The sequence below is a fragment of the Lithobates pipiens genome, unplaced genomic scaffold (assembly GCF_037356315.1).
Source record: "Lithobates pipiens isolate NorthernLeopardFrog02 unplaced genomic scaffold, aLitPip1_a1.2 Scaffold_13, whole genome shotgun sequence".
NCBI lineage: Eukaryota > Metazoa > Chordata > Amphibia > Anura > Ranidae > Lithobates > Lithobates pipiens.
In genome coordinates, this window is record NW_027507718.1 from 500,519,705 (window position 1) to 500,542,536 (window position 22,832).

At 43.7% G+C, this 22,832-nt stretch overlaps 2 protein-coding genes across 2 annotated transcripts in view; both read right to left on the minus strand.

Moving 5' to 3' along the window:
* UBOX5 (U-box domain containing 5) overlaps nt 1-15,002 on the minus strand; it is a 54,145-nt gene extending 39,143 nt beyond the window's left edge. The window contains exon 1 of the mRNA XM_077478028.1: nt 14,887-15,002. The gene's annotated coding sequence lies outside the window, so the exon portion shown is untranslated. The remainder of the gene's footprint in view (nt 1-14,886) is intronic.
* On the minus strand, nt 1,609-15,018 carry FASTKD5 (FAST kinase domains 5). The gene is made up of 2 exons (XM_077478027.1): nt 14,887-15,018; nt 1,609-3,954 (listed from the first exon to the last, which is right to left on the minus strand). The coding sequence occupies exon 2, from the start codon at nt 3,925-3,927 to the stop codon at nt 1,645-1,647; it is 2,283 nt and encodes a 760-aa protein (XP_077334153.1). The 5' UTR covers nt 3,928-3,954; nt 14,887-15,018; the 3' UTR covers nt 1,609-1,644.
* Between the last annotated feature and the right edge of the window lie 7,814 nt (nt 15,019-22,832).

Here is a 22,832-nt window from a genome sequence, read left to right on the forward strand (position 1 = left end):
GCCCCGAAAAAATGCCCCATTTACGCAAGTTGGTAATTGGCATCAGCGCTGTCAGTGTGAGGAAAAAAATAAATAAAAAAATTCCGATTACAGACTTCTGTTTACATCATATGATCAGCTGTCATTGCCTGATCATGTGTTAAAGGGTCGGGTCAGCAGAGTCCAGAGGACTCTGATCACAGAGCGGGGGACGCAGGCAACGCAACCACAAGAGGACGTCCATGCACGCCCTCCCGGTAAATTTAAGGAGGAGGATCCAAGCTGCTCTGTGCAAAACCACTACACAGAGCAGGTAAGGAATACATGTTCATTTTAATAGGAAAAAAAATAAAATGTATAAATAAACCACGAGACTTTACAACCCCTTTAACATAAGTGATCAGGCCCAAACGTATAGTGAATTGCTATTCTAAAAAAAAAAAAAAAAAAAAAAAAAAACATTGAACATAAACTAAAAACAAACTCACAGCTATATTATGTTTTAAATACACAAGGAATCCACTGTGTGAAGAATCTCATCAGTTACTGTGTATTAAAAAAAAAAAAAAAACAACCTTGTTTCTTTGTATAGCATAGCATAGCATATATATATATATATATATATATATATATATATATATATATATATATATATATATATATATATATATGAGAGATTCATTGTAGATTCATCCTGTATCGAATTGTAACTGTACAATGCCTTCATGTTGTAAAGCACTGCACAAACTGTTGGCATTATATAAATCCTGTATAATAATAATAATAAAGCGTGAAGGAAGGCCGGGGTGTGCTGTGGACACTGTTCTCAGTCAAAAGACACTCCTGCACACAGTGCTTAATGAAAATTCCCATTAAAATAAAGAGATAACAGAATTATTGTGGAGACTCATGCATTTGAGATGATGTAGTGCCACCTGCTGTACATCTGTAGTAAAACACAGAAGGTCTGCTTAAAAAAAAAAAAAAAGAAAAAAAAAAGGGAAACAAAAACACCCACCCACCCACCCAACCCCCCCCCACACACACACACACACACACACACACACACACACACACACACACACACACGTGTTGTATGCATCTGTACTCACGTGAGGGCTCTTTGTACCCACATAAGGATGCACAGATGTCCCGTGCATTCCTATAGCTGTTAATTGAGATGTAGCAGCTACACAGACACAGCGACTGCTCCGAATCGACATCTATGCAAGGCCCAGAGCACAGACAGGAGTTTTGGGCCTGTGTACACCGGGCACACATGTCAGATTTGGAGCAGCGGCTGTGTCCATGCAGCTGCTGCATCTCAATTGACAGCAATGGAATTGCCTGCACAGAGCACCCCTTACACAGGGTACAGATGTATACAACCCATGTGAACGAGGCCCAAAATCTACTTATCCAACAAGGCCAAATTACTTCCCCAACTCCAGAAATTGGAGCTCTACTCGTGCAGTGATATAACTGGCCCCTATTTTCTTGGGAAAGAGGGAGGAATGTCAATGGAGAGAGACTTAGAACTTCCTACTTATGTAAAGCAAATAAGGTGTGGCAAAATAGGCAACTCAAACCTTCATATTTTAAGTAATGCTAGGCATATGATCACAGTACTACAATATAAACCATTTTATTAAACACAAGTTTCCATCATTTAACCTGAACAGAGCTAAACACTTTATGGTGCAAGTAGGCCAGCTTTTCTGGCTTTGTACGAGTTACAAGAGGAAACCATTCCCAGTAGGGCACTTCGACCACTACGTATCCCAGCTTACGCAGCTGACGTCTTTTTAAAGCATGGAGCCCCACAAGTTGTTTGGAATAGCAGAGGTAATAATTGTGGTTGGTAACCTGGATAGCCAACTTGATGACCTCAGAGTGGCAAGTTGTATCTTCACGCTTCTCCCCTGGACAGTTGGACAAGTCCTCAACAATGTTGGGATTCTCAACGTCACTATTCTTTGAGCTGGCATTTGTTAACTTACTTATGAGGTCATCACTGATTTTAACATGACGGGATTTAATGAAAGGTCGGGCAGGCTTCGCAACAACAGAATTAATAGCAACAGGCTTCCCATTCATATCCAAGTGGACTTCAAAATCTTTGGACCTTGTATGAGGCAAAATCATATGTTCCTTTACATACTGCTGTCCACCCAAAACTTCATTCAACATTATTCCAGCTTCAATCACTTCTCTTTTTGTATAAATGTCCTGGGAGGAAAGTTCCACAAGCATGTCCGTTACTTCTTTGCGAAATTCTGATGAGATAGTGTTACCAGTGTACTGAGGGCATTCTATTTCCACAGAAACAGCAATAGTAAAGAGATCCTTTTTAAGATCGTACAGACTTATTTTAGTTGACTGCAAGATAAACTTCTTACTCAAGGCGACATCGATCAGATCGAGTGGAAATTGTTGACAGAAAACAAGTCCCATCAAGCAAGTAAGGAAATGCTCAGGAAAGCGCTCAAATTTCTCCAGAATGTTACGGATTTGGTTGATTAGAACAGAGTAGAAGAGATCAGAATTTGGTGGTTCATATTTGAAGACACCAAAAGACCACAAGAACTTAGCAAGGTCTTTGGTCCTGCAGTAGGAAACCCTATCGGGTATAGCCAAGGCTACAGCAGCCATGAGGTCCTCATCGAATACGTGCAATGCAGCAAAGGTCAAGACACAGTGCATGATAGCCTGCATTGCCATTTCAGGTACACGTTTAGAGGCAGCTTTTCCAACTTGCCTGAGAAATGGCATATGGATTACACGGGCGAAACGGAACATTTTAAGCACACTCACCAAGGCATTATTGCCAATTTGCTCTATATTTTCTACTAAGATATCTCCAAATCGTTTCATGAGATCGTTTGATAACCCGTTTCCAGTTTTAAAAAAGCCAAGACAGACCATACCGATTTCTTCGAGGTTCAAGGACGTATGATATTTCAGAACCATTGGCTCAATTTTCTCTAGTAAATCAGGTGGCATGTGCCTCCCCTCACCGACAACATATATCAGCTGCATTAGCTGGGGCAAGTTTAATTCGAAACAACGTAGCTGCATACAGCTGTACATGATGTCCAAGAACTTTGGCACGTTAAAACTCATATACCTAAAACTATCTGCCACGACCAACAACTCATTGGTAGAGAAATTCCATACCCTAAGACAAAACTCTTGCTCATATTTTTTTAGCAAGGGGTGGCTTGTGGAAATTTCAAGACGTACAAAAGCACCAAGAATCCTAATGATTTCTGAGTTTGTGTACAAGCGAAGGTTTGAAACGCTGTAGTTGCAGAGTATATTCAATTTTCTATAAAAATTTTGGACATCCACCAGATTTTTTTTAGGAAAATAACTAAGTTTTTCTAAGAATTCTGAAACTTCACTGGGTGTGAGGCCAACACCAACTCTTTGCAGAATGCTCTCAGCTTCCTCAGTGGAGGTTTCCATAAGACGCTCCGAGTTGTAGCACATCAATTTGTATTCTGGTCTATGCTGCTGAAAAGCCCTGGGAACTTGCTTAGTATTATATACTTCTATATCATCATACAAACTGTTCTTAGGATGTTTTCTATATCTAGGCGACGCTCCGTGATCTAGGTTCAAGACTACCTTTTTATCCTTAGTTAAAAATCGCAAGCTAGGAGCATACGTCTTTCTTCGTGTTACAGGAAATTCTGGGTAATCATCGAAGGAATAAACTTCATTTTCTTTCCCATTGTCAGTTACTTGACCGGCATTTGTAATGGCTTCATTAGCGTCTGGAGACTCCTGATGACCCAACTCATTTCCGTTAGAGTGGTTGGTTGAATGAAAACGGTAACTTCTTCCAAGTTGAACAGGAGATTTACTCCACGCCCATTTAGAAGTTGTGACGGCAGCCGCCTGGAAAACCACGCTTTGTAATCTTCGGTAGATGACAGCAGCCATGAATTCCACGGGGGTCAACTTCGATTACTGAAAAAGGGCAGACGAAGAATGCAGATGAGTGTCCGCAATGAATAAAAATGTAATGTAGTCTTTATCATACAAAAAAAAAAAAAAACAGTCTGAAAGATCTTGCTTGTCAGAGGTATAATCCACAAACTCTATGGTAAGAAGTATTTAGATATGGGTATGGTTGGGATTTAAGAAGCATTTCAGAGTCGAACTTGTCAGAAGACAAATTTGGAAGATGCTGAACAGACGCGTCCATTGAAAAAGTCTCCAATAAAGCTCCGTTTGCTTATACACCATAATTTTCATGTCATCTTGTTTCAAAACAAATCAATGAATAAAAATAAAATTCAGAGTCTAGTATTAATTTTTAGACTACATCAGCAATGGCAGATGGTGAAAACCTCCCCAACGCTATCCAAGATGAAATACTAGAAAAATTAGTAGGCCCGATTTAGTGTTAAAACAGAACTAAAAAGTTTACAGAGTGGTGGGTGGGCTCTTACTTTAACCGCTTAAAGTGGTTGTAAACCATTACAAACCACTTTGGCCTACAGGTAAGCCTAGATTAAGGCTTACCTGTAGGTCCAAGAACTATCTCCTAAACCTACACAGTTTAGGAGATATTTGCCAAAACACAGGCACCGCTGTCTACGGCGCATGCGACGTAGACAGCGGTGCACAGGCGCACTGAACGCGCCACTGTTAACGGTGATATGCCGCGAGTGGCGGCTCCCGTGCGCATGAGCGGGAGTGACGTCATTGCGGTTTCATCAAATGACAGCGGCGGAGCAGCGAGACCCATCGAGACAATGGATGCTCCAGACTACAGGGGACAGTGGTGACATCGCTGGCTCCTGTGTCAGGTAAGCGACACCTAATGAACTACTATGCAATGCATAGTAGTCCATTATGCTTTACCTTTGCAGGGAATCAAAGAGGAAGTAAACCCATCAGGGTTTACTTCCTCTTTAAAGAGGAGCTCCAGGCACCTTCAGAAAAAATGTAAAATTAAAAGTCAACAGCTACAAATACTGTAGCTGCTGACTTAATATTAGGACGCTTACCTGTCCAGGGATCCCACGATGTCGGCACCCCACCCGATTTTTCCCTTTGGCTCTTGGGTGCTGCTGCAGCCATTACTTGCAAGGGATACAGGCATTGAAGATTCACAGACGGTTCCCTACTGTGCTGCATTTTGTGAATGGCCCAGTGGCAGGGAAGGAGCAGGCTGAACTTCTGGGTGATCTCGCCACACCAAGATAGTAGTCAGGAATACTAGTCAGTACCAGTGTGCAAGAGTGTGTTTGCTTTGAACGAATAAATCTCCTCCAATGTTGGGTGTCCTAACTGTGTGGGTGCTTCTGCAATGCGTAAAACTATTAGCTCAGTTTTGAAATTTTAGAATGAGATGCCCCAAATTTTGTATAGAATAAAAAAAAAATAAAATAAAATAAAAAAAATTTGTTAAAAGAAACAATGCTCTAAAAAGAGAGCTAAACATGCAGAAAGAATAAAAACACCACACCAGACACCCCAAAGAAGGACAACCACAATGGCAGAATAAAATCATATTCAAAAAGTTTTTTTTTTTTTTTTTTTTTTTATAGTTGTTAGAAGTGAGGCTGGGGAATTAGACAACTTGAAGAACTAAACCCATGGTTTAAAAGCGCAAAAAAAAAAAAATAAAATAAAAAAAAAAAAAATAAAAATAAAAAAATATATATACACCATAAAAAAGTCACTTAAAGCAGGGCTCCAACCAAAAGCTCAAGAAAATCCCAGGTGTTTTGTGGCTGTTCACATACGAATGCTCAGGCGTTTATAGCACGACACCTGGCATTCCAAAAGCTACTTTTGAGGGGGAATTTGTCATTTTTGGCCTCAAACTTGAATGGGGGGCATCAGCAAATATGGCAGTCAAAAAAAAAAAAATCTATTTTTTTTTAACCCGTCGTTTTTCAACATGTAAGAATTGGTCTTCTCCCCCTAGTGCTTTCCACTGGCTAAAACAAAACGCAGGGTGAATTGTTTGTAAAAGCAGGTTTTTTTTTTGTTCTTAATAGATTCTAGGTCTATGTTGCAGGAGTGTCTCGGTTGCCCGGGACTTCTCTCCTCATTGGCTGAGACAGCACCATGGTGCCATTGGCTCCCACTGCTGTCAAAGTCAGTCAGCCAATAAGAAGAGAAAAGGGGCGGGGCCAGGTCACGGCACTGTGTCTTAATGGACACAGGGAGCCGTGGCTCGGCTCAGGTGCCCCCCATAGTAAGCTGATTGCTGTGGGGGCACTCGGCAGGAGGGAAGGGCCAGGAGCAATGCAGAGGGAACCGAGAAGAGGAGGATCCAGGTTGCTTTGTGCAAGACTATAGTATCACATGTAAAATATTCTTCTAAAAACACTTGCCTATGTGCAGAAGCACACAAAAATATACCTGAAAAACCACTCTGTCCAGGCGTGACTGCAGCCTCAGGCTTATCCTTCAAAACCTTGGAACTGTCCCAATTTTTTTGGATGCTTGTTTAAATAGACAAATCTTTGTAACTCATCTTTTTGGCCGTCAGATTTTTACTGACATCTGGGGCTCTTTTCATGAGATTTAGCTTCACTGACTCTCTCCTGCTGACCCTGTCACGTTATTATTGTATATGCTGCTGTAGCAGATTTTCCTGCACTTCCTGTCTGGGTGAAATAGCCATCAGCTTGACCTGAAATGAGCCAAAAAAAGAGCACCGGACAGATGTAAAATCCCAAAAGGGGTTCTAATCCATCCATAAACAAGGTTTTTGGCTCGAAATGCACTTGAAAATAGTGAAATGGTAACTACCAGCTCCCCTAAGATGATAATTTACAAGATGTCGAAAATAGATTAGATGACAGCCCACGACAGTAGTGTACATCTGTAAGGCCCCTGTCACACAGGGCGGATTGGCTCTGAGCAGGCAGATGACAGGTCCGACTCCACTCACTGTGCAGGGACAGACCCGTCAGAGCCCCGCTGTTCTCTATGGGAAGATCTTCTGATCCCATCTGATCCGCTGGACGGATGGTGAACTTTTACCATCCGTCTGTTTTCATCGGATTCACGAATCAGATGGCAGGCGGGTGTTAGCGGACACATCTCCGCTGACATCTGCCTGCCCATACAAGACAATGAGTGGCCCGCTCGGATCCACCTGAAAAATGGACAGGCGGATCTTTGCGGGCCGATCGTGTGATAGGGGCCTAATGCAAAAATGCAGGAAAGGGAAACACGAAGGAGAAGGGAGGAGGTATTTATAATGCATACAGCTCCTTTTGTAAATAAAGCAAAACGGGGAAGAGGGATAACCGAATATACATTAAACTGGATTAAGAGACATTATACAAAAAACATAAGAGAGTGAAACATTCCATTTAAAAAAGAAGGTGTATATCAAACCATGTAGTTTTGTGGGGACACAAAGATTAACCCTTTAATAGTCGGGGGGAGGGGGGGGGGGCAACCCTCAAACACCCAAGCCCAATTTTGCAAATTTGACATGTGTTAGTAAAATGGTGCAGATCATTGCAACTACTTTGTAAATCCAGGTGGATTATATCTTGTTTTCAGGACAGATTGGGCATTCATTAACCACTTCAGCCCCAGAAGGATGTACCCCCTTAAATGATCAGGCCATTTTTTTGCAATACAGCACTGACGCTTTAAATGACAATTGTGCAGTGGTGCGACTTTGTACACAAACAAAAATTTTGGTACACAAATAGAGCTTTCTTCATTAGTTTAGGTCAATATATATTCCTTTACATATTTAAAATCGCAATAAGTATATTTGTATACAAAATAGGGGATATATTTATGGCATTTTAATTATTCATTTTTACTAGTAAAGTCTGCGATTTTACCGGGACTACGACATTACGGTGGACAGATCGTGGGTGCCTGGTGGACATTGCGACCAACGGGCACACGCACTGGCTCAGTCGTCGTGCCCCCTTGTGCTCTTAAAGCGGTCGGCGTACAGCTACAATGGCTCGCCCAGGGGAGCCAACCTGCCGCAGTTACACTGGTCAGGAACAAGTTAACCACTTGCCACTCAGGCCAAATCTGACACTTTCCACATACATGTGAAAATCTGCATTTTGCTGGAAATTTACTTAGAACAATGTTTCTCAACCCTTTACGGCAAAGTACCAGAGTCTAAAAAAAAAGTCCTAAGTACCCCTGTCTCGAGAAAGTGATGGGCACCAATAGGAGGCACCGATGGCAAACGTAGTTCCTGAGCAAGCAGGACTCCCCTTTTTTTCAGGGAGCCACAGAAGGCACGACGTCCGAGTTGCGCTGGAAAGGGGGGAGGAGCCGGGAAGACATGGGGCCACCCCTGGTCAGGGAAACATCTTCCGGGCAGTGCGATGGGGGCCAGGCCATTAACAGGACCCCTGGCAGCTGCCTCTGACCTGATACCCCCCCCTGCACACATGGCGTACCGCTTCCCCATTGGTAGCACAGTACTGAGCAACAGGCTACAGCAAGCCTGTGTGTGTGCGGGACTAGGGGAGCAGAGAACCCTGTGTACCCCCTGCCCATGGTGCATGTACCACGGGTTGATAAAACCAGACTTAGAACACCCAAAACATTTTTATTTTATTTTTTAAACTGAGGCCCTAGAGAATAAAATTGATTTTTTTTTTTTTTTTTTTTTAAAGCTGCTGCGCAAATACAAACACTTTACCACTTCAGGACCAAGCCTCCTTTTGAGAGTTGTTGTTTACCAACTAAAACCCGTTTTTGTTTTTTGCTAGAAAATGACTTCGAAAAAAAATAAATAAAACACCACACAATATATAATGTTTGGGAGTTTGAACACCCTAGAGAATAAAATGGTGGTTGTTGCAATATTTTGTCATACCGTATTTGCACAGCGGTCTTATTTGCACAGCGGCCGTAGGACAAACCGGAACTAACGTAAGACTGGCGGTACACGCCAGATCTCTATCTGTTTGAACTGTCTTTTTAAATGTGAGAGTCTATTGCTTTCTCTTAATAAACTTATTTAGTTATTGAAACCACTACACTATTGGAGTCCCCTCTCTCTCTCCCCTCTGTGTTCTCTTTAAGTTTTATACCACGAGGATACAAATGCTGCAGTATTACATACAAGAGGTTGAATTGGCCCTCTAGTGGCAGAAGTCTATACCACTTGGTTATTGTGCACAGAGAAGTAAAGGAGAAGTTTATTGGGATCATCTTTATTTTGCCTGATTATTCCTTCTTTGAGGTGAGAGTTCTGAGAGCCTGATATTTTGGAACATTTGGTCCTGTTCTTTCTCAAGTTTTTTCACCATACACCTACACTCATTGGTGTATTTATTTATATGAGTATTCCATTGACTCTTGTTTTTCACATTTATATTATCCATTTTTTCAGTGGCACGATTTGCGCAGGACTCTTAATTTTTATTCATTTATGTGATAGTTTGTGTTTACTATTTTTGTCCCGCTGCATTTCTGTATTATTTAGCAGCACTTGCACTTTCTTCATCCCACAGGTTGTTTCATTATACTTTGTAATATTTTCAATTTTTTATGCACATAGATTTATTTCACGTTTAGCACTTAGTGGCGCGAGGGTCCATTTTCCACATTATAACAGTAAAGTTAGCCCAATTATTTTGTATATTGTGAAAGAATGTTACGTCGGTAAATTGATATGTCACTTCAAAATTGCGCCTGCTTGTGGAATGGCAACAAACTTTTACATTTAAAAATCTGCATAGGCGACATTTACAAATTTCTACAGGTTACCAATTTTGAGTTACAGAGGAGGTCTAGGGCTAAAATCATTGTTCTCGCTTTACCGATGGCAGCGATACCTCACATGTGTGGTTTGAACACAGTTCATATGTGGACACTACTCACATATGCGTTCGCTTGTGGGCGCAAGCTCGGCAGGATGGGGCATCCCTCTATTTTATTTTGTGACTGTCATAAAAAAAAAAAAAATAATAATTTTGCGTCACTTTTATTCCTATTACAAGGAATGTAAACATTCCCGGTAATATAAAAAAAAAAATAAAAAAATAAAAAAAAAAAAGCATGACAGGACCTCTTAAATATAAGATCTGGGGGTCAAAAAGACCTCAGATCTCATATTTACACTAAAATGCAATAGAAAAATAAAATAATAATAAAAAAAACAGATGTCCTTTAAGAACATTGGGCAGAAGGGACGTTTGACATCGATTCCACCCTCCCATGCTATGGAGCCTAGCGTGGGGCCGTCTTGCCCTCAGTCAGCAGCACGCCAAGCGTGGAAGAGGACCCGAGCGCCTCCGCCGCTACTGACAGCTCCCGTAAGTGGCGGAGACGTACAAAAACATGGCATTACCCATAGCAACAGGCCCAGTGTGCAAGAACATTGATATTGATAAACACAACAAAGTCTGGCACTATAGGATCTTGCCAGGAGATCTCTCCATGTAAATGTCTGAACTGGCCGAGTGATCATGAAACAGCTGTGTGAAAGTTCAGCACCAGGAGCGGTACTAAATATATAAACCAAAAGCAACCAATTAAATCCCACAAAAAAAAAAAAAAAAAGTGCTTGTTGGAAGACAACATGGTTTAAAGAGGAAGTGGATGGAGAGATCATTGCAGGGAAGGAAACACCTGGGTGTTATTTCAGACAGACAAGTTTGTTTCTTTGCCCTAAAGGATACCGACGTAACGTTAAGTTCAATGAACACCTTAGTTCCATGACTAACAATAGGTAGAGGTGCATGGTCTCTGAAAACCAGGCACAGGGATGGAATTTTGTGGTTTGTCATTGTTTCAAGTTGTTATGCGTTGGACTCGATATTTATAGAGAAGGTTCTCCCATTTATCTATGCAAGTTGAGGGACAAATTGACGGTAAGGTCTCTGTACAAGTTAGAGGCTTTGCTGTCAATTCAGAGCCCTGAAATACTGCCGACGTGCCAAAATTGCGGTAGGAAAGGCCACTGTGAACAAGCCTGCCTAATACCGACCCGCAAAGCGGTATAGGAGGTTGTGAGGGGGATGAGTAATTTAATGGGTCACATATATATGCATAAATTATGGTAATGGGTTGATTTATGTTACAGTATAGTGTGACGTGTATTTTTAGGTTAATAATATGGGTAAGGCCCTCCTAGAATCTGTATCTGAAAGCTGGTTGATATGTTGCTCTGAGCGTGTGCTGGCGAGTTGTGAATGAATGGACACCCCTTGCCTGTAGTGCACCACCATCGTGAAGATACCGTAAAGGAGAAGACACAGAACGGTGACATGAAATCTCTAACTGAAGAATGCCAGTGGTGTGTCACTCGGTGTCAAAGCAGTGTTGGGAAGCACAAAATGTTAAGACAGTCATGGCCTGTTCCATAGGAGCCGTGTCTGAAGAAGGGTGATGTGCACCCTTTAAGCGCAAAGCAGGATATGTTGGAAGGCAACATGTTTAATATCATTTCTGGAGTTTCACTTCCTGGTTGAGGCAGACAGGTGGCCTTTGGAGCGTGACAAGTTGCACACCAAAGCTTTGTAGCATATCAGAACATTCAGAGATCAGGCCTCCATCAAGGCTGAACAAAAGCCTGGCACTGGATCGTCTGGTGTGATCAAAGAGGGCTATGGCGGCCAGGATAATTGACGACAATGGGTTACAAAGATCAAAAGGCATTGAAGATTGACCCAGTATACGTAAACATGATATATGGACAATGCTGCCTCTAGAGGCCAAAACAGCAGGATGGACAGTAATATATTGAGGAGGACTGCCCCATAAATACATTGATTTGTCAAAGGTCTAGATGGGCTGGCAATGGGGTTGGGTCTGAATGGTGTATGATTGAAGTATAAAAAGTGCACACAGGAGGGAAGTCATCCCTTTTTTCACTCTCGGCTCATGCCTGATGGCTCTCTGAGCCGTACGGCTCTCAGTTACCATCTTGAGCCCAGCTAATGATACTGAATCTATAGGACAGCTTTGCGATAAGTATATTTGTGTCACTGTAGCACGGTGGCTGCGGAGCAGGCCATACAGCGTACCAGATGGCTCAGAGACAGGGCTGCAGGCCACAAGAAGTGTGTACCCGCTGGTCGGCAGGTGTGAAAAACAGCCCGACCAAAAGCTCTGCAAGCAGTGGCCCAGACGCCCGAGTGTGACGTGCACTCGGGAGAATGCAGGTCCAAACCGAGGAGTGGTGTACAGCAAGGGTGAGCTCCGGCGTGTTCACACACTCCGCGTGCAGAGTCCGCCAGGAAGTCGGCGCAGCGCTAATCACAGGCAGTGGGACATTGCCCCAATATGCGGCTGCAGAGAGATCGGGGAATGTCTCAATGCCTGTGATTAGCACCACGCTGCGCCGACTTCCTGGCGGGCTCTGCGAACACACCGAAGCTCATACCAAATGTACAGGAACAACAAATGGAACGCAAGCTGCAAGAAGACTGTAAAGAGGCTGGAGCTGGCACCTTAAAGACGCGTTTCGGGCGTTGCCCTTTGTCAAGTCAAAGGTGTGACAACAGTCTCATCACAGCTTGCGTTCCATTCATTGTTCCTGTACACCACGCCTTGGTTTAGATCTGTGCTCTCCCCGCGTGCATGACGTCACACTTGGGCATCCGGTCCACTGCCTGCACAGCTTTTGGTCGGGCGGTTTCCCCACACCTGCCAACCAGTGGCTAGACACTTCTTGTGCCTTGCAGCCCCGTCTCCGAGCCATCTGATACGCTGCATGGCCCCCTCCGCAGTCATCCCACCACCCACCGGGCTGTTCTGCTCTGTATAGATTCACCACCTTCCACGGCTTGTATCAGGTATCCATCCAATGTTGTTTCCACGCTGTCTGATCTTTGCCATCCATGGGGAAAGGTTTTCCACATGTTTATCATTTGGATCCAAAAGTCCTTTTTATGACATCATTGGCACCACCGGAGTCATTTAAAGTGGACTTAGCAGTATTCCACTCTTAGGCTACTTTCACACCGAGGCGCTATAGTGCTAAAAATAGCGCCTGCAAAGCACCCTGAAAGAGCCGCTCAATTCATGCCAATGTGAAAGCCCCGAGGGCTCTCACACTGGAGCGGTGCGCTTGCAGGACGGTCAAAAAAGTCCTGCAAGCTGCATCTTTGCAGCGCTATAGGAGCAGTGTATTCACCGCTCCTAAAGTGCCCCTTCCCACTGAAAACAATGGGGCAGCGATGCAAATCCACCGGCAAAATGCCAACGCAGCAGCGATTTGCGGGTGGTTTTGAGCCTCTTTCAGCTGCCCCGCTAGCGGCCTAATAGCGCTGCTAAAACTGAGCTAAATATAGCACCATTTTACCACCGGCACCCACCACAGGTGTGAAAGTAGCCTCATAGAGGTTTGCATGTTTTACTTTTTATGGGATTTAATTGGTTGCTTTAAGAATATGGATATGCCCACAGCCACAGGCCCGGGGGGGGGGGCAAGATAGATGGCGTTGCCCACAGCTACAGGTCCGGGTGGGGGCAAGATAGATGGCGTTGCCCACAGCTACAGGCCCGGGTGGGGGCAAGATAGATGGCGTTGCCCACAGCTACAGGCCCGGGTGGGGGCAAGATAGATGGCGTTGCCCACAGCTACAGGCCCGGGGGGGGGGGGCAAGATAGATGGCGTTGCCCACAGCTACAGGCCCGGGGGGGGGGGCAAGATAGATGGCGTTGCCCACAGCTACAGGCCCGGGGGGGGGCAAGATAGATGGCGTTGCCCACAGCTACAGGCCCGGGGGGGCAAGATAGATGGCGTTGCCAACAGCTACAGGCCCGGGTGGGGGCAAGATAGATGGTGTTGCCCACAGCTACAGGCCCGGGGGGGGGGGGGGCTAGATGGCGTTGCCCACAGCTACAGGCCCGGGGGGGGGGGGGCTAGATGGCGTTGCCCACAGCTACAGGCCCGGGTGGGGGCAAGATAGATGGCGTTGCCCACAGCTACAGGCCCGGGTGGGGGCAAGATAGATGGCGTTGCCCACAGCTACAGGCCCGGGGGGGGGGGGCAAGATAGATGGCGTTGCCCACAGCTACAGGCCCGGGGGGGGGGGCAAGATAGATGGCGTTGCCCACAGCTACAGGCCCGGGGGGGCAAGATAGATGGCGTTGCCAACAGCTACAGGCCCGGGTGGGGGCAAGATAGATGGCGTTGCCCACAGCTACAGGCCCGGGGGGGGGGGGGGGCTAGATGGCGTTGCCCACAGCTACAGGCCCGGGGGGGGGGGGCTAGATGGCGTTGCCCACAGCTACAGGCCCGTGGGGGGGCAAGATAGATGGCGTTGCCCACAGCTACAGGCCCGGGTGGGGGCAAGATAGATGGCGTTGCCCACAGCTACAGGCCCGGGTGGGGGCAAGATAGATGGCGTTGCCCACAGCTACAGGCCCGGGTGGGGGCAAGATAGATGGCGTTGCCCACAGCTACAGGCCCGGGGGGGGCAAGATAGATGGCGTTGCCCACAGCTACAGGCCCAGGGGGGGCAAGATAGATGGCGTTGCCCACAGCTACAGGCCCAGGGGGGGCAAGATAGATGGCGTTGCCCACAGCTACAGGCCCGGGGGGGCAAGATAGATGGCGTTGCCCACAGCTACAGGCCCGGGGGGGCAGCAAGATAGATGGCGTTGCCCACAGCAACCACCTGGCTGCCCCAATTTATTTTTGCCTCTAGTATTTAAAAAAAAAAAAAAAAAAAAGGCATCTCTGAGCATTTTTAACACACACACACACACACACACACACACACACACACACACACACACACACACACACACACACACACACACACACACACACACACACACACACACACACACACACCTGGCCAATGAGCCCCAGTGTATTCCAGTGTGCCACCCGCCCCCACCTAGATAGGTCCTAGAAGGACACCAGCAGGCAGAGAGACCCGCACCGTGCCCTCCCCGGTCACATAAGGCACTTACACGTACCAGACACTGGGAACACACGCTCCGCTCTCTCGCTACCACCGCGGCTCCATGCACTGAAGAAAGACGCAATCCTCCGACGCACGCTGATGACGTCAACGATCTCCCCATAAGCGCCGCAGCTGATGCTGGCTGAGGGGGCGTGGCCGCTCCGAAGTAGGCTGCCCCTGTTTCATCACATTAGGCGACCCGTCAGAATGTGTAACGGAAGTGACGTTTGGTCGCCGCCATCTTGCTACACTCCTCACTCCTCCACAGTAAGGAAACACCAATAAAGGGGGAAAGCGGACATCTGGTTACACCCACCGGAGTTTTTCATTTTACACTTACGTTTAACAGTAAAGTGAGTTTGTATAGTGTATGACAGCACTTAGAAATCCGCCTGAAAGTTTAGATATTTAATTTTAAAAGAAGCGAACTTCTGTCAGATTAGCAAACCTGTGAGATCAGCAGGCTTGCCGCTGCTTTTAAGATTCAACATCTAAACAGTCGGGCGAAGTTCTAACTACTGCAATTCACTATATAAACTCACTATACTGTTAAAAATTACGTGTAAAATTAAAAAATCCGGTGGGTGTAACAAGATGTCCGCTTTCCCTTCTCACTGTATCCTTACTAAGGAGGAGTGCTGGGGTGTAGAAAGATGGCGGCGATGTAACGTCACTTCCGTTACAGAATCTGACGCCTCGCTAATGTTTCGTCAGATTAGGCGACCAGTCAAAATGTGTGACGGAAGTGACGTATCATCGCCGCCATCTTGCTACACCCCACACTAGTAAGGCTACACTGAGAAGGGAAAAGCGGACATCTTGTTACACCCACCGGAATTTTGCATTTTACACTTATTTTTAACAGTAACGTGAGTTTATATAGTGAAATACAGTGCATAGAACTCCGTCTGAAGGTTTAGATGTTTAATTTTAAAAGTAGCGAACTTCTGTCAGATTAGCAAACCTGTGAGATCAGCAGGCTTGCCGCTGCTTTTAAAATTCAACAGCTAACCAGTCAGACGGAGTTCTAAGTATTGTATTCCACTATATAAACACACTTTACTGTTAAAAATAAGTGGAAAATGCAAACGTCCACTGAGTGTAACAAATCAGCTTTCCACCCTTTTCAGTGTATTCTTACTATGGAGGAGTTTGGGGTGTAGCAAGATGGCGACGATGGAACATCACTTCCGTTACAAAATCTGACGGGTCGCCCAATCCGACGAAACGCTGCTAGTGAGTGGGCGGAGCCAAGATTACAGTCACAGGCCGACTGTCTTTGCCAGAGAGTGGGCGGAGTCAGCAGGAAGCTGATGAAATGAGTTGGTTTGGGTGTTATTCAGTTTGCCTTGCAATCAATTAAAGAGAGCTGCGAACACAAAACCTTTATTTCAGCAGTTTGTTATAACAAAAAGCATTTCTACACTTGAAAACAACCTTGTCCTATATTGCGGGGGAGATTTGTGGGATATTGTTGCGTGATCATGGCTGTGAATTTCAACACAAAGGGGTGGGGATGTTGGTGACATCATTGACCTAATATATCCGTATATAATGTCACCATTATCCCCACCCCTTTGTTACGTGGCTGCTGCTGATTGGGCTGCCAACTTGCTGTCATGTGACAACTTCTTGTGGTTTCAAACATTAATAACTCGCCTTTACCAAAAAACTGCAGATAAGGGCTGTGTGTATATAAAAACAAACTGCGCTGTCCTGACTAAAATTAAATAATACCCTTGGGCCATTTATGCATCTCCCGTGGCCTGACTGCAAATCTAACCTTGACGTTGCTAAGGGCATTACTAAGAGACACTTAGCTGTTACTGTTCACCTTCACTAACACAGGAGAGAGGCTGCATTTACAAATGATGGCGGGCGGAATCGCCGCAATTCCAGCCCGCAATTTCAAATTGTTGCAAAACACGGGAGGCGTTTACGATGTCATTACTTCTAATGGCACCCCAATCGCAGTGATTGTCACATGATAAATTGCTTGTCACTGTCGTTTGTCACTCAAAAAAGAAACATGAGGTTCTTTTGGGCGACAGCGTAGCGTGCTATGATGTGCCATGACAATCGATTGAGGTGCCATAAGAAGTAATAGCATCACAAACGCATCCCGCGTTTTGTAGCCATTTGAAATCGCGGGCGGAATCTTGGCGATTTCCACCCGCAATCATGCATGAATGCAGCCTGAACTTTCAAATAGACATGCACTGACAATTTCATAATTTTTTTGATTTTTTAGAAAATTCGGAAATCAAAACATTTGTATTTTCAAATTTAAAAAATTTCCAAATTACCAAGTTTTTGAATTTCCAAATTTCCAAACTTACGAATTTCCAAATTTTATAATTTCCGAATTTTGAATTTTCTAATTTCTAAATGTTCAAATTTCCGAATTTCAAACTTTCGAATTTCTGAATTTACGAATTTCCAAATTTTAAAATTCAGAATTTTCAAATTTCCGAATTTTCAAATTTCGAAATTTCACATTTTCGAATTCCGAATTTCCAAATTTTCAAATTTCGAATTTCCGAATTTTTGAATTTCCAAATTTCGAATTCAGAATTTCCAAATTTTTTAATTCAGAATTTTCAGAAAAGAAGAAAGAAAATCAGTAAAATTCGAAATAATAACTAACTAATAATAACTAACTATTAAATTATAAGTATTGGCATTTCCTTTCAAATTTGGCTGTTTGTGAATGTAACAAATAAAAATGTATCTGAAGTTACAAATTATCCGAAATAACGAATGCCGAATCTAAACAAATGGAATGGAACAAATTAATAATAATTTAATAAATAATAAATTAATAATAAATAATCGTTACGCTCCATTCGTTTACGGCATTCGTTATTTCAGATCATTCCTAACTTTGGATAAATGCATATTCGTTATGTTCACTAAGCCAAATTTGAAAGGAAATTCCAGTACCTATCATTAAATATGTATTATTAGTTGTTATTTCAGATTTTTGGGTTTTCGAATTTACAGATTTTCATTCATTGAATGTTCAGATTTTCATTCTTATTTTTGGATTTTCAAATTTCCAAATTTTAAAATTTCCTAATTTAGAATTTCTGAACTTCCAAGGTTTAGAATTTCCGAAGTCCGAATTTCTGAATTTTTGAATTTCCAAGTTCCGAAATGTCCAATTTACGAATTTCCAAATGCCAAAATTTCCAATTTCTAAATTTTAATTTTGAATTTCCAAAATTTCCAATTTCTGAAATTTAGGATTTTCCAATTTCTGAAATTTAGGATTTTCCAATTTCCGAAATCTCAAATTTCTAAAATTCAGAATTTCCGAAATTTCAATTTTTTGAAAATTCAGAAGTTTGGAAATTCGAAATTCGGAAATTCTGAATTTCTTGAATTGAAAAATTTGGAAATTTGTCAAAATTTGTTAAAAAAAACAAATTTGGAACTAAACGAATTGCACATGTCTACTTTCAAATGCTGAGCTCAGAGTTACTGCATCAGACGAGAGAAAGCCCATGTGTGAGGGGCTGAATCAGGGAAAGAGCTCGCTTCCGTAACAAGGGTCTTATTTAATTTTGGTCAAAGCTCTGTGACCAAGGATTGGCCTTTTCTTGGTCTTTTGGACAAGATCAAGTGTAGTATCTCCTCTTATCAGTTTTCGGGAGGAAGAAAGCTGGTACCCTTTGATACCTCTTGATGTAATAAGGTGAAAAGATTCACACCTCTATTTGTCTTGGTGACAGTTGCCACCAGAGCTTGGAATGAAGGAAATTGTTCAATGGGGACACTTGTTTCTATAACTCTCTAAGATCGAAATTTCATTCATTGGCATTTAACAGCTATGCTATGTCTCCATGTAATTCCTAATAGATTATTTGGCCCTACCTTCCTCGTATCTATGGTACAACAGGTTGTCTGATCTCTTTGGGGATAGGAAAAAGTATTCACACCCCTTGACGTTTTCCACATTTTGTCATGTTACAACCAAAAACTAAGAATAAACGTACCCATAACCTAATATAAAGCTTTTCTACATAACCGATCCAACATCATACAGTGCCTTGAAAAAGTATTCATACCCCCTTGACATTTTCCACATTTTGTCATGTTACAACCAAAAACGTAAATGTATTTTATTGGGATTTTATGTGATAGACCAACACAAAGTGGCACATAATTGTAAAGTAGAAGGAAAATGATAAATGGTTTTCAACATTTTTTACAAATAAATATATGAAAAGTGTAAAAGTGTGGTGTACATTTGTATTCAGCCCCCCCCCGAGTGAATACTTTGTAGAACCCCCTTTCACTTCAATTACAGCTGCAAGTCTTTTTTGGAGATGTCTCTACCAGCTTTGCACATCTAGAGAGGGACATTTTTGCCCATTCTTCTTCGCAAAATATCTCAAGCTCTGTCAGATTGAATGGAGAGAGTCTGTGATCAGCAATTTTCAAGTCTTGCCACAGATTCTCAATTGGAATTAGGTCTGGACTTTGACAGGGTCATTCTAACACACAAATATGCTTTGATCTAAACCACTGGTCATCAACCCTGTCCTCAGGGCCCACTATCAGCCCAGGTTTGCAAGATAACTGAAATACATCACAGGTGATATGATTTGTTGCTCAGTGATTGCAGTATTCTAGTCTGCATCTCCCCAAGGTAATACATAAAACCTGGCCTGTTAGTGGGCCACGAGGACAGGGTTGATGACCACTGATATAAACCATTCCATTGTAGCTCTGGCTGTATGTTTGGGGTCGTTGTCCTGCTGGAAGGTGAACCTCCACCCCAGTCTAAAGTCTTTTGCAGACTCTAACAGGTTTTCATCTAAGATTGCCCTGTATTTGGCTCCATTCATCTTCCCATCAACTCTGACCAGCTTCCCTGTCCCAGCTGAAGAAAAACATCCCCACAACATGATGTTGCCACCACCATGTTTCACAGTGGGGATGGTGTGTTCAGGGTGATGTGCAGTGTTAGTTTTCCCCCACACATAGTGTTTTGCTTTTAGGCCAAAACTTTCAATTTTGGTCTCATCTGACCAGAGCACCTTCTTCCACATGTTTGCTGTGTCCCCCACATGGCTTCTCACAAACTGCAAACAGGACTTCTTTTGGCTTTCTTTTAACAATGTCTTTCTTCTTGCCACTCTTCCATAAAGGGCAGATTTGTGGAGAGCACGACTAATAGTTGTCCTGTGGACAGATTCTCCCACCTGAGTTGTGGATCTCTGCAGCTCCTCCAGAGTTACCATGGACCTCTTGGCTGCTTCTCTGATTATTGCTCTCCTTGCCCGGCCTGTCAGTTTAGGTGGACGGCCATGTCTTGGTAGGTTTGCAGTTGTGCCATACTTTCCATTTTTGGATGATGGATTGAACAGAGCTCTGTGAGATGTTCAAAGCTTGGGATATTTATTTTTATAACCTAACCCTGCTTTAAAATTCTCCACAACTTCATCCCTGACCTGTCTGGTGTGTTCCTTGGCTTTTATGATGCTGTTTGTTCACTAAGGTTCTCTAACAAACCTCCGAGGCAGGAGTAGGCAACCTGGAGCCCTCCATGTGTTGTGGAACTACATTTCCTCTAGAAGCATTGCAAGGCTGGCAGTTAGAAATACTCCCAAAGGCATGATGGGACTTGTAGTTCTGCAATAGCTGGCAAGCCCCAGGTTGCCTACCCCTGCTCTGAGGGCTTCACAGAACAGCTGTATTTATACTAAGATTAAATTACACACAGGGGGACTCTTTTTTCTAATTAGGTGACTTCTGAAGGCAATTGGTTCCACTAGATTTTAGTTAGGGGTATCAGAGTAAAGGGGGCTGAATACAAACGCACACCACACTTTTCAGATATTAGTTTGTAAATAATATTGAAAACCATTTATCATTTTCCTTCCACTTCACAATTATGTGACACTTTGTGTTGGTCTATCACAGGGAATTTGCAATTAGCGGACCTCCAGCTGTTGCAAAATTACAAGTCCCATCATGCCTCGTCCCGTGTCATGCTTGTGGCTGTCAGTCTTGCTATGCCTCATGGGACTTGTAGTTCCGCTACAGCTGGAGGTCTGCTAATTGCATATCCCTGGTCTATCACATAAAATCCCAGTAAAATAAGTTTATGTTTTTGGTCGTAACATGACAAAATGTATAAAATTTCAAGGGGTATGAATACTTTTTCAAGGCACTGTATATAGCCTATTCTACATGGAATTTCTATTCACTTTGGAGGAATATCCCCTTATTTCCAGCATTTTCAGGACAGGAAGTAAAGGAAAATTTCCCTAATGACCAGACTTGTCCCCCCCCCGCCGCCCCACACACACAGACATTCACTGGGAAGCTCAGTGTCCTGCTGCCCACCCCCCCCCCCCCCCCCCCAGCTCTTATGCAGCTGAGAACAGAGGGGTGGTACTTACTTATCAAAAAAGGTATTTATAATGTATTTTTATATCTATACACAAATGTTTTGCTTTTCATTTCTATTTTAAACATAATGGGTTGTTTTACAAGGTGATTGTTTACAATCACTTTAACCGCTTGCCGACCAGCCGCCATCAATATACTGCGGCAGGTCGGCACTATCCCGCGAACCATCGTAGCTGTACGTTGGCTCCTTGAAGCAGGATAGCAGGCGCCCACTGTATTGCGGGGTGCTGATGCTCGTGGCCGGTGGCCGTGATGACCGCTAGCCACGCGTGATCATGGGCACGAGAGGCAGAACAGGGATGGGTGTGTACACACCCATCCCTGTTCTGTGAGGAGAGGAGATGCAGATCGTGAGTTCCTAATAGCTAGGAACCACGATCTGTCATCTCATATAGTCAGTGTTGGTCACCTTACTTTAAAAAAGTAATTACCGTATTTATCGGGGTATAACACGCACCGGCGTATAACAAGCACCCCAAGTTTAGGAGGGCATTTTAAGGAAAAAAGTTTTAGGAGGGAAGTTTAAGGAAAAAAAAACTTACATTTAAATGCCCGTCAATGCAGCCTTATCAGTGTGCATCTGCAGCCTTGTCCATCATTGCAGAATGATCAGTGTCATTTGCAGCTTGCCCCACGCTGTTTGCAGCTTTGCAGTGTCATTTGCAGCTTGGCCATGTTTAAATTTCCCGCCGAGCGAGCGCCGCCGAAAAAGACCGAGCCGACTTGCTCGGCTCCGCTCGTAGTCCCGCCTCCCTGCTGTTTCTCTAGCGAGCGCTGCCGAAAAAGACCGAGCCGTCTGTACTGTGTATTATGCTGGGCTCCGCTCGCAGTCCCGCCCAGTATGGGCGGGACTGCAAGCCGAGCCGAGCTGTTTTTTTTTTCGTATTGTGAGTAACCTCTTTACTCAACATGAGACTAGCATGCCACAAAAAAAACGGACGTTCGGTCGTCCGAAAATCTAAGCGTGTGTACGAGGCTTTAGACTGGGATGCCATTAAGGTTCATGTGTGTATAAAGGCAGGCATCCCAATACTTTTGATGATATAGTGTATAACAGCTCTCAACTGTCCCTGATTTGGAGGGACTCTCCCTGATTTGGAGCAATGTCCCTCTGTCCCTCTTTCTTGGAGCAATGTCCGTCTGTCCCTCTTTCCTCCTCATTTGTCCCTCATTTTGGTCTGATCTATATAGTTGTACATAAAATGCACTTTTTATCTGTCAAAAATTTCCCCATTGACAACGTCTATTGATGACAAAACGCGTCTGGAGGAAAGCACGTAGTAGCGTGACCACACGATTGGATTAGGAAGACGGGCTGCCGGCTGCCATTTCCTTTATATGCATATCAATTTCTTCTCAAATGTAAGTACAATTACCTCATTTTAAATAAATTGTTATTTAGACTATATTACCCTATGGCTAGTTTTCTTTCTTCTTGGGTATCCATTTGAGTTAAAACGGACATCGTAGTTGGATAGAGGGAGCGATCTGCACCATCCAGTTTACCGCTACCACTGTTGTCATCTGCAAGCTAAA

Coding starts and splice junctions, on each gene's coding strand:
- FASTKD5 (XM_077478027.1), bottom strand. CDS start 3,927: ATGGCTGCTGTCATCTACCGAAGATTACAAAGCGTGGTTTTCCAGGCG.